The sequence below is a fragment of the Rattus norvegicus genome, chromosome 4 (assembly GCF_036323735.1).
Source record: "Rattus norvegicus strain BN/NHsdMcwi chromosome 4, GRCr8, whole genome shotgun sequence".
Lineage (NCBI taxonomy): Eukaryota > Metazoa > Chordata > Mammalia > Rodentia > Muridae > Rattus > Rattus norvegicus.
This window is the reverse complement of record NC_086022.1, coordinates 70,706,799-70,719,325: the sequence shown is the minus strand read 5'-3', so window position 1 is coordinate 70,719,325 and position 12,527 is coordinate 70,706,799. Positions and strand designations below refer to the sequence as shown.

The 12,527-nt window shown below is 41.8% G+C and overlaps 1 gene segment (V, D, J or C); it reads right to left on the bottom strand.

Annotated features, from left to right (window-relative positions):
- Positions 1 to 5,915: 5,915 nt before the first annotated feature.
- On the bottom strand, positions 5,916 to 7,096 carry LOC102550783 (T-cell receptor beta chain V region E1-like). The segment is given in 3 exon segments: positions 5,916 to 6,020; positions 6,309 to 6,610; positions 6,851 to 7,096. Coding segments are annotated over 3 exon segments (462 nt in total).
- Between the last annotated feature and the right edge of the window lie 5,431 nt (positions 7,097 to 12,527).

Here is a 12,527-nt window from a genome sequence, read left to right as displayed (position 1 = left end):
TCTCACTTCTGTGAATTCAGTGATTAGTAGTCACTCGCATATAATCCCTTCTTTTCCTATCCCTGACAATGGGAAGCTGAAAACTTGTCATTTCTCAATGTAGCTGGTAACAGAGTTATTTAAAGGTGGCCACTTTGCAGTCATTTGTGGTTATCAAACTTGCTATGCGTGTTTTCAGAAAGTTAAACACTTCATTTGGGGAAAGATTGTCTGTCAGTGAGGGAGCTAATGGGGGTATCAACTGGAGAAAGGACTTTAAAATAGGAATTGGAAGAGGCACTTCATTAATTCTCATAACCGTACAACTCGAATATCAGACATGGATAAAGCTTAGTCACTCATTTGGAATCTGTACTGCAACATAGGGTTAAAGTTCAACGTTCACTGGTACTTAGAACAGCAGATAAATAGGGTTGAAGATTTAATTTTCCCAGTGTATGTCTGCCTGTTTATGTAGCTAATGTTTTGAGGTGAATAATATTCCAAGAAATGGGTTTCATCACAGCATCCTCACACATTCAGCTCACACGTTGCCTTCATGCACTGACATCAGCTGCCTTGGGAGCTCTACTTCATTTTGATTATCACTCAAGCATCCTTCCTCCTCCTCTTTCTGCTCACTTGCACAGCTTCACTAATGGCCGATGAGATTTAACTGACAGGTTTTCATGGGGAATTTTCCTTGGCCAGTTGACTAAAGGTTTAAAAAGCAGCACAAAGACAATCTGTAGCCACTCCAAGTAGACCACTGGAGCCTTTGAATACCGAAAGTTCTGAGGCCAAATCTTGTCCTCAAAGAGGTCCTAAAACCTCCAAGTTATCTTAGCCTCACCTAAGATTTCCTGGAACCAAAACTGCACTTGACTTGCCAAGTGTGGATCTGAGAGCTTCATCTTCACTTGTTTTATGAAGTGAAATTTTCATTATGAAAGGAACATATAGGGTTGGGGATTTAGCTCAGTGGTAGAGCGCTTGCCTAGCAACCGCAAGGCCCTGGGTTCGGTCCCCAGCTCCGGAAAAAAAAAAAGAAATGAAAGGAACATATAAGCTCATAACATCTCACCTTGCAAAAAAAGGGTTTCCAGCTTAATCCACTACAAAAACTATGAGCAGGGCACATAGCAGCTGAGGCATCTGAATTGCATGGGTGTGGGTGCCATCTGTCTGTCTCACCATGAGCTCTAAGAGATGACATCCTTTACTGGAAATACATTTAGTAACAGGGGAGTTAGAACAATTAAGTCATGGTGCAGTTCAAGAGTGGGAGTGATTACAAAGATGATGTAATACAAATCCTCATCGTTCTTGTTTGGTTCTTTGTTTTACAATGGTTTAAGATGAGACCAGTGACTCTTGTGGGTTGCAAGAATGAATAAGACAGTTTACTCAAGTCTGCAGAATTGTATTAACACATTGAAGGCACTCACATCTCTGTCCAGAACTGATTTGGAATCCATATTACCATCTCCTTATACCTATTGTCTTAGTCTATTTGGAATTCCTTCAAAAATGAAACTGGAAACTTATAAACTACAAATGAAAACAAACCTGGTGACAGCTGTTTTGCTACATCCTTTAATGGAAGGATGCAAAATGGCAAAAAGTAAGAATAAGTAAAGGAATAATTTTATTTCCTTGGAATCCTTCTACTAGATGCTACTCACATCCATGAAAATGTAGCCCCCACCTCTAAAACTACTATGCTTGAGGTGAGTTTCAACATACATCTTAGAGAGGACACAAACATTCAAATGTAGCACTTAATCGGAGAAGAGATTACAAAATCAGAATCAGAAAGCCGATAAATATTGTGATATAATTTGACATTTAATCTAGAATGACAGAGGAGTCCTTAAGTATAAAATAGGAGAGGGATTGTTGCTTCAACTTCTAAGGACTGAGCTAAGGAAATTACAAAGCAAATAGCCTGTCTTTGGATTTTCTTTCAATCTTCTTACTCATCATCTTCATGTAAATATATCTGGCAGTTCTCCAGTTCCCAGTGGATACCAATGGTCTCCTGTTCAACCATTGTCTGTCCTCATCCTTACATATCTGTCTAATCTTATGGGCTCAGATTTCATTCTCCCAAGAAAAAGGCTACCTTCCCATAAAGGCAGTGAGGTTGATCTCAAGTACCAAATACCACAATGAATATTTAGAATTATTTCTTCAGAAATACTTCTGATTTATTAGATGTTAGAGTCCATTGATAGTGTTAGATTTGAAGTCAGACTTGCTTGTCTACATACAAATAGTTAATGTATGCAAAAAAGTATTTAGCTCTTCAGCATTATAATCATAAAGGAAATGTAAGCCATACCATATAAGATATTGCTTTGTCCCACTAAGAATGACTTGTCAAAAAGAGAATAGATAAGTACAACAATATTAAACAGTCAAACACCCTAGAGCTCCCAGGAACTAAACCAACAACCAATGAGTACATATGAAGGGACCCATGGCTCCAGCTGCATATGTAGCACAGGATGGCATTATCTGGCATCAAAAGTAGGAAAAGTTCTTGGTCCTGTGAAAGCTCCTTTCCGCAGTGTAGGGAAATGCCAGGACATTGAGGTTGTAGTGGGTGGGTGGGAGTGGAAGCATCTTCATAGAAGAAAGGAGAGGGGGAGGGGAGGGGAGGGGGAGGGGAAAGGATGGGGAAGGGAGAAGGGGATAATGTTTAAAATGCAAATACATAAAATATCCAAGAAAAAAGAGAAAAGAAAGAGAATCGATGACAAATGATAGTGAAGATGTGAAGAAAAGGAAACTTTGTAGGCTAATGATGTATACATAAATTCATATAGCCAGTTTAGAGAACAATATGCAAGCTTCTCAAAAATTTTCAAATAGAAGTACCATATGAGGGAACTATACCATTCTTGGGAATAGATCAAAAGGAAATTGAGCCACTATGTCAAAGGGAGATTAGAACTCCCATGTTTATTACATAATTATAGCAATAGCCAAGAAATAAAAACTGAGTTTCCATAAAATGAATAGATTAAAATATTTGACACATATACACAACATAATACTATTCAGCCACAGAAAGAATGAGATGGTGGTTACCAGGCGGCTGAAGAAATAAGAAAGAAGAAGGGGAGGGAAGACGTGGATCAGTGGGGGGGGGGCTGTGATCTATTCAGACTGGACTAGGTCCCTTGATGCTACTGCACAGTAGAGAAAGCATCAACAATTATACACTGTGTGTCTAAAAACACCTCAAAGAAAAAGACTTAGATGTTTTTACTAAAATATTGATGAAATGATTTAGGGTATAGATATATTTATATTTCAAACACCTCAAAATCATATTTATAAGTTTAATGTTTTAAAAGAATATTTTTCTAGGTATAGGAACACACTCTTATAATCCCAGCACTGGAGATGTTGAAACAGAATGCTTAGGAATTCAACAGCCTTAGCTGCATGAAGACAGCTTGAGTTATATGAGACCCTGTCTTTAAAAAAAAATTAAGGGGTTGGGGATTTAGCTCAGTGGTAGAGCGCTTGCCTAGAAAGCGCAAGGCCTTGGGTTCGGTCCCCAGCTCCAGAAAAAAAAAAAAAAGAACCAAAAAAAAAAAATTAAAGTTCTCAGAATCTCTGCTGGCAGTTTACATCTTTGGCGTCAGAGTCTGGACATGTCCAGTTGTGTGATCATGGAGTCTACAGTGGGCAGCTGTATGATTTCATATGTGGAATCTTTGGTTGTACTGAGGGAAACAGTAGGGACAGGATCCAAACCAAATTCTGCAGTAATGTGAACAACTATCCAGAGAGCTTTCACTTGAGAGCAACCCAGTCTCTGGTCTGAAGTACAGGTTCTTCAACTCCATATTTCTATCCATGGCTCATCTTTAATTCTCCTGTCACCTTCCTATCCTGTATGAGATACAAGCAGCTAACTAGCTCCTTGCATCTGAACCCCACACTCCCTCCTCTAACCAAATCTGACTAGGATTGTGACTGTGATTTTATTTCTACCAGGTCTAGTGGCCCTAAATTATCCCCCTGATTTTGTCACAGGACATGAGGAATGTGAGTGAAAAGTCATATGGTCACTAGGAGGACATTTTGGTAGTCATTCCCATTTGCTGCTATGTGAGAGCATTAGAGAGTGTTAACATGTGGGGCATAGATAGAGAGGCCAAACCAAGGTCACAGAAAAGCCATGGAAGCTACTGTGAAAGTCAGGGAACTTAGGAGTCCTCTAAGTGGAGGTGGCACCATTTCTGGAGGAACAGTTTCTGTTCTTACCCCAGATAACATTTTCGAATGTCTGAGAGTCTTATTAAAAGCAGCCTTTTCAACAGCAGGGTTTTAGAAAAGTTCATAAACAGAAAGCAGCCCATGGCCAGGGCTTTGGGGCCAGGGCATACAACTCCGGCATGAGGCAAGTCAATGTCTCAAGCAGATGAACTTCTGAAGATTGGAAAGAGCAGATGAGAGAGACAGGTAAGAGAGCAAGGAAGCCTTGTTGGGTTACCAAACAAACTTCAGCGCCATGAAGAATTATGGCAAATGGCTCCCCCTTGTGGAAAGACCCTTCATTCTCCATAGGACTGAGGTATCTCAACCAAAGAGGAAGCTTTAATTTGTCTTGGCAATTCCTCACTCCCGCACCTTTCAGTTGTCCATGACCTACCTCAGACCGGGCTCAGGATCCTGTGCTTCATGATAGTCCACTCTCTGTCATCTCCCTTCCTACCTCCTTCCCCTCCCCCCTCCTTTCCTTCTTCCTCTCCCCTCTGATCTACTCTCCTCCCTTTTCTCCCTCCATTCCTCCCCCCTGACACCCCAGCCTTGCTCTGTGATTCTGAACTTCCTGTTGATTTCTAGCTATTTGCCTGGCAGTTGAGCAGTCTTGTTCTGCTCTTTACTCTGGGTGTAGCCTTCCACAGATTGTAAATTGAGTTTAACTCAGGGCTTTCTAGTACATTTACTGCTGCCTAAATGCTAATTTTAGACCTTTATGCTTCTGATGGACATGTTTTCTGTAATATGTGGTCAAATTAGCTCTTCAGTAAATATACCTCTATTTAGAGCAATTGTCTCTCCCCCTCTATGTATGTATATATGTATGTATGTATGTGTGTATGTACATGCCTGAGTGTGTATATGTGTGTATATTGTGTATGTCTGTGTGTGAATGTATTGTGTCTTGAATGAGTGTGTGTATATGTACATGTGTATTGTGTGTATGCCTGTATACTGTGTGCAAATGTATGTATACATATGTGTATTTGTGTATTTGTTGTATGTGTGCACTATGTGTATGTGTATATGTGTGTGTACTCTGTATATATATACATGTATATGTATGTGTGTGTGTGTGTGTGTGTGTGTGTGTGTGTGTGTGTGTGTGTGTGTGTGGATTATGGCTATTTCAAGTTTGTAAGACAGAGGCTTTATCTTCTGAGCTATTCCCCAAGCTCAATGTAATTTGTTTAATGTTTTTCTTCAGGTATAAGTCTTCATCAGTTTTTCTTTAACTGCTTTGATAAACTAGTAATTAGCTAAAAAAAAATCTAGATTTAGTAGCTTTGAGCTCATAAGTCTGATATGGGAAGGAGATTTAGTTTTCTTTTAAATTTATTTTGCTATGTTAAATGTCATATTGAAATATTTTAAATAGCATAATTAAAGCAAAATAAATTAGACAAAAAAAGGGACACAAAGAGCCCTTTTAAGATTGAGTTTGTGAAGGCAAAGTGGGTGCAGGTAATAAACACTTGGGCATTGTGGAAACAAGGGTGCTTATTTAAAGGGTGTCATCACAGCTGCACATTCAGCCAGTGTTTATATGAGCTCTGGAAATTTCTCTTGGTTTTACTCCAACCCCACATTGGGAATTGATTCAGGCACCACACACAACCTGCTATTCACTACCCATATTGTGGAGAGAAGAACTAATGCCAACCGCTGGTTTCCTTGGTGCTCTGCATCATATTGTACCAAAGAGTGCACCTGAACTGTGTTGCCCGGCTGCCTGCTGGGGCGGCCACATTAGCTGTCTACATCCACAAATCAGAAACTACAATATAGGAGGATAAGGACATCTTCAATCTCACAATGGAAGACCTAAAGTCTATGCTCTGATCTCCTTGAGTCACAGAATAAATCAGACACAAACAGAAAAAGTGGCAAATCAGCAAGTAGAGGGCACTCTTTGCTAGGACAAGGTGATGGGGAAGTCTGGGTAGAAAAGAAGAAAGCTCAGAAGGGCTTGCAGAGGAACAAGGGTTGGAGGGGAGGGCAGGGTGTATGTGTGGTTTTTGTTCCAATGCCCCAGCAGAGTTAACCACTGTGTCTCTACTGCAGGTGCAGTACAGAGTTCTGCCCTGGCTCATGTTGGCTACTTGCAGCCTCAGCTCTGTATCACTGACCCGTGTGGCCAGGTAATCAACACCAGGAAGAGATTTGACCTCTTTGTCCCCAGGACTTCGCAGAGTGACCAGCCACTGTAGTTGCTTTTGGAGATCCTGCTGATACCAGCTCATAAAGGGATACTGGGAATTCTTCAAGATGCAGCGCAGGTTCGCAGCTTGACCACGTGGTACCAGACGCCACCTTGGTGTTTGTTCCAGAAAAGTCACTGTGGGGTCTGAAACAAGATGAAAGGGGGGAAACTAGTGAACCCTATGTATAGCCAACTCAACTACATCCTGAAGAAGAAAATCTATGAATAATGCAGACAGAAGGCTGTGAGAAGCCTTGAACAGGGAGAGTGGCTTTGCCAGGTGACTGTCGTAGACTTAAGGGTGGCTTCTCTGCTTACTAAGCTAAAGATCCCGGCCTCTCTTTCCCTCCCTCCACCCACTGGATTCCTCAATTGCCATCTGACCTGTAGTCACAAAAGCCATGAGTACACAGAGGCACAGAATGCAAAACTGCCACATCCTTGAGCCCCTGGGTTCTCTCTAGGAGTGTAGGGCATGCAGGGCATCAGGCAAGAGAGGAGGATCCAAACCAGTAAAGTGGCAACCAGAAGCTTAAGTCTTGGGCCTGACGTTCCAAGGGCGTGACTTCCTCAGGAAACTGACTATCTCAACTCATCTTTCCTCTAGAGTGAAAACCTAAAGCTGAAGGGTTGCACCCTTTCCTGTGGTCTGAGCATGCTCTCTCATCCACACCCCTGCACACTGTATACTCACTACGTAGCTGAGTGCAGTGACTGGGCCCTGCATCTTCTAAGTGGTGGCCAGATATTCCTGGAAGTGATTGGTGTAGAGCGTCACCTGTCAATAAAAAAGCTTATGGCCAATGAGCTGACACAGGAAATAGGTGGGACATTCAGCAGGGATATAGAGAATTCTGGGAAATAGGAGAAGAGGGCCCTGAAGATTCGCCTGAGAACACAAAGAAGGTCAGAGGCATAGGAGCTGAGCAGAGGCAAGCAGTCACTCAGGATAGATCTCGAGTAGAGATTCTCTTGGAACACCAAGGAAAAGGACATAAATCAGCAGGTAGAGAAACTCAAGGGCTAGAACACAGAGGGATTCAAGCTAAAATGCTGAGGAGGTGGGAGTAAGACGACAAGGAGAGGAAGCCACCATGTAGCTAAAGCCACGTTAGAACAAAAGAGATAATGAGTTAAGAAGTAAGGTAAGAGTGAGTCCGAGAACAAGCTGAAGCTTATGGCCCAGGCATTTCCTAACAAATAATGAGTCTCAGAGTCGTCACTCCATGAGCAGGGCTGGATGGAAAACAGGATTTTTTTTCATAGATTTGAGTTTGACTCTCAAGCTCTTTCAAGAGAGTAAAATGTCTCCATATAACTGAACATGTAGAGGCTGTCGCAGGGTTTATACTAGGCTGTACCCAGTGAATACTCATCCATCTAACTCCCAGAATGCAAGTAGAAAATAAAAGTGAGTTTTGTTCTGTAACATACCTGGCAGAAATAAAGACATTCTAAAGATTCCCTCGTGTCTTTCAATCTGACCACCAGGTTATTCATACAATAGACCCCAAAGAAAGGGAAATTTCCCCAGGACTGCATGCTGGAAGAAGGAAAAGGCACCAGCCAGGGTGCGAACATGTGTCCTAAAAAGAGTTTTTACACAGCTTTAACAAACCTTAGAGATGGCTCAATGTAGGGCAAGACCATACTTTGACCTAGATTGCTTATCCTTGGTCCTCTAAATTTTCATCTCATTTCAACCCTCAAGACTGACTTGGAAAGTTCAGTTTACACTGAGTAAATCTTTTCTGTTTTTTAATTTTTAACATTTTTTTAATTTCTTAAATTTAAAATTTTTTTTAGTATTGGATATTTCATTTACATTTTTAATGTTATCCCCTTTACCAGGTTCCCCTCCAGAAACCCCCTATCCTATATTCCTTTCCCCTGCTTCTATGAGGGTGCTCCCCCACCCACCCATTCCCACTTCCCCACACTGGCATTCCCCTACACTGGGGCATTGAGCCTTCAGACGACCCAGGGCCTCTCCTCCCATTGATGCCCGACAAGGCCATCCTCTGCTACACATGCAGCTGGAGCGATGGGTCTTTCTGTGTGTACTCTTTGGTTAGTGGTTTAGTCCCTGGAAATTTTGGGGGGTCAGGTTGTTTGATATTGCTGTTTTTCCTATGGGGTTTCTATTTTTTTCCCTAGTACTGGGTTTTTATTTTATAGTATATGATGTCTAGTTAAGGTTCCCCAATTATACAGTAATACAATTTAAACTCCTTTTCATATGTATGTGTTTTGGGAACCTTGTACATTAATGAGTTTCCACATAGCTTTTCAAAAGGCCTTTAGTGTTACTTACCACTCTTCAGATCCCTTGCTCAATCCTGTTCTCCTGTTCCCCATTCCTCTTAGTTCTCTTGTTCTATTTGCCCTTTGATCTTTTTGTAACACGATATTCTATTTCCCACTCCTTGAAAGATCCCCTCCTGTACAGTCATCCCTTGCCAGTTCCCTCACAATTGGGAGTATTCTATAGCATTTTAATAGATATTTTATGTTTTTCCATTTCAAACATTATCCCCTTTCCCCCCTCTCACATACCCACCCCCACCCCTACCCCTGCTTCTGTGAAGATGCACCCACTCCCACCCACGGATTCCCACCACAACACCCTGGTATTCCCCTATACTGGGGATACAAGACTTCATAGGACCAAGAGCTTCTCCTCCTATTCATGCCAGAAAATGCCATCCTCTGCTACATATGCAGCTGGAGCTATGGGTCTCTCTATGTGTACTCTTTGGTTGGTGGTTTAGTCACTGGGAGCTCTAGGGCTCTGGTTGATTAGTATTGTTGTTCTTCCTATGTGGTTGCAAACCCCTTCAGCTTCTTCAGTCCTTTCTCTAACTCCTTCATTGGGGTCTGTGTGCTCAGTCCAATGGTTAGCTGCAAGCATCCTCATTTGTATGAGGGAGGCTCTGGCAGAGCCTCTCAGGAGACATCTATACTAGGTTACTGTCAGCAAGCACTTCTTGACATCAGCAGTAGTGACTGGGTTGGTGGCTGTATATGGGATGGATCCCCAGGTTGGGCAGCCCCTGGATGACCTTTCCTTCAGTCCCTCCTCCACTTTCTCTCCCTGTATTTTCTGCCATGAGTATTTGGTTCACCCTTCTAAGAAGGACAGAAGCATTCACATTTTGGTCTTCCTTCTTGAGAATTCTTCTCTGTGAATTGTTCCCTGGGTATTCTGAGCTTTGGGGCTAATATCAATTTATCGGCTAGTGCATACCATTGGTGTGATTTTGTGACTCACTCAGAATATTTTCTAGTTGTGTCCATTTGCCTAAGAATTTCATGTAGTCATTGTTTTTAATAGGTGAGTAGTACTACATTGTGTAAATGTACCACATTTTCTGTATCCATTATTATATTGAAGGACATTTGGGTTCTTTCCAGCTTCTGGCTACTATAAATAAGGCCATTATGAACAAAGCAGAGCATATGTCCTTGTTGTATGTTTGAGCTTCTGAGAAGTGGTATAGCTGGGTCCTCAGGTGGTACTATGTCCAGTTTTCTGAGGAACCACCAGACTGATTTCCAGAGTGGTTGTACCAGCTTGCAATCCCACCAACAATGGAGGAGTAGAACCTATTTTTTCACATCCTCACCAGCATCTGCTGTCACCTGAGTTTTTGATCTTAGCCATTCTGACTGGTGTGAGGTAGATTCTCAGGGTTGTTTTGATTTTTATTTCCCTGATGACTAAGGATATTGAACATTACTTTAGGTGCTTCTCAACCATTTGATATTCCTCAGTTGAGAATTTGTTTTAATTGGATACATTTTATTTACATTTCATATGTTACCCCCTTTCCCCCACCCAACCACCCACCCCTTCCCACCTCCCTGCCCTGACATTCCCCTACACTGGGAGGTCCAGCCTTGGCACAACTAAGGGCTCCTCCTCCTTTTGGTGCCCAACAACGCCATCCTCTGCTACATATGCGGCTGGAACCATGGGCCTGTTTATGTGTAGTCTTTGGATGGTAGTTTGGGAGCTCTGGTTGGTTGGTATTGTTGTTCATATGGAGTTGCAAATCCCTTCAACTCTTTCAATCCTTTCTCTAACTCTTCAAATGGGGAACCCGTTCTTAGTTCAATGGTTGACTGAGAGCATTTGCCTCTACATTTGTCATTCTCTGGCAGAACATCTCAGGAGACAGCTATATCAGGCTCCTGTCAGGATGCACATCAGCAATTGTAGGATGATGTCATTATGCAGGTGAAGGCAGGTACAAGGTAGAATGAGGCCTGTCGTTGGATGAGAAGGAAGAATGGGCAGGAGAAAAATTTGAGAGGGGCGGAGGAGGCTGGAGCCACAGAGAGAGAGAGCAGCAGAGTGAACATGGAGGCAGATGTTAAGATTCCTCTCTGCACATTTACAAGTGGTTATGAGTATTTTTAAGGGATGGATGTGTATAGGATTTTGTGTAGCTAGATGAGCCAGCTGAGTCTATCTAAGTGTGAAATTACGTCTTATCAATTGGATCAGAGGTTATTGTGTTGTGTGCTCTTTCATGTGGCGATTAAATTGAGTTCAAGGGAGTGTGTGGTGGATGGACACACTGGGCCATCACAGAATCGGGATGTGTATGTCTGGCATGGTGGCAACCCGCCTTGGGAACTAGATGGGTAGAGAGATTGTTGCCAGGCTCAGAGTAGCCATTGGCAGTGTGATATGGGATGCAGCAAAGCGGGTGAGATGCTCTGCTGACTGAGATGAAAATATCAAACAGATGTCATGGAGCACTACAGCGATGGACCTAGTGCATGATAAAAGGAAGCATTTATTTTAATTTTACTGCAACAAGCAAAATTGTCTGGGTTTGGTGACTGTTTGTATATGGGCTGCAACCCCATGTGGGGCAGGCTCTGAATGGCTATTCCTTCAGTGTCTGCTCCAAACTTTGTCTCCATATCTCCTCCTATGAACATTTTTGTTCCTTCTTCTAAGGATTGAAGCATCCTCACTTTGGTTGTACTTCTTCTTGAGCTTCATGTGGTCTGTGGGTTATATCATGGGTAATCTGAGATTTGGGGCTAATATCAACTTATCAGTGAGTGCATACCATGTGTGGTTTTCTGTGATTGGGTTACCTCATTCAGGATGATATTTTCCAGTTCCATCCATTCGCCTATGAATTTCCTAAAGACCTTGTTTTTAATAGCTGAGTAGTACTCCATTGTATAGATGTACCACATTTTCTGTATCCACTCATCTACTGAAGGGCATCTGGGTTCTTTGTAGCTTCTGGCTATTATAAATAAGGCTGATATGAACAAAGCAGAGCATGTGTCTTTGTTATATGTTGGAGTTTCTTTTGGGTATATGCCCAGGAATGGAATAGCTGTGTCCTGAGGTAGTACTATGTCCAGTTTTCTGAGGAACCACCAGACTGATTTCCAGAATGGTTATACCAACTTACAATCCCACCAACAATGGGGAAGTGTCCCTTTTTCTCCACATCCTTGCCAGCATCTACTGTCACCAGAGTTTTTTTTTGTTTTTGTTTTTGTTTTATTTTAGCCATTCTTACTGGTATAAAGTGAAATACTATGGTTGTTTGATTTTTATTTCCATGATGACTAAAAATGTCGAACTTTTTTTATGTGCTTCTCAGCCCTTCATTATTCCTCAGGTGAGAATTGTTCAGCTCTGTACTCCATTTTTTAATAGAATTATTTGGTTCTTTGGCATCTAACTTCTTAAGCTCTTAGTATATATTAGATATTAACCCTCTGTCCTCTATCAGATGTAGGATTGGTAACAATATTTTCTCAGTCTGTTGGTGGCTGTTTTGTCTTATTGACAGTGCCTTTCTTTGCCTTACAGAATTTTCGCTATTTTAAGAGGTCCCATTTGTCGATTCTTGATCTTTGAGCATAAGTGATTGGTATTCTGTTCAAGAAATTTCCCCTATGCCTATTTGTTCATGGCTCTTCCCCACGTTTTCTTCTATTAGTTTCAGTGTATCTGGTTTTATGAGGAAGACATTGATCCATTTGAATTTGAGCTTTGTACAAGGAGATAAGAATAGATCGA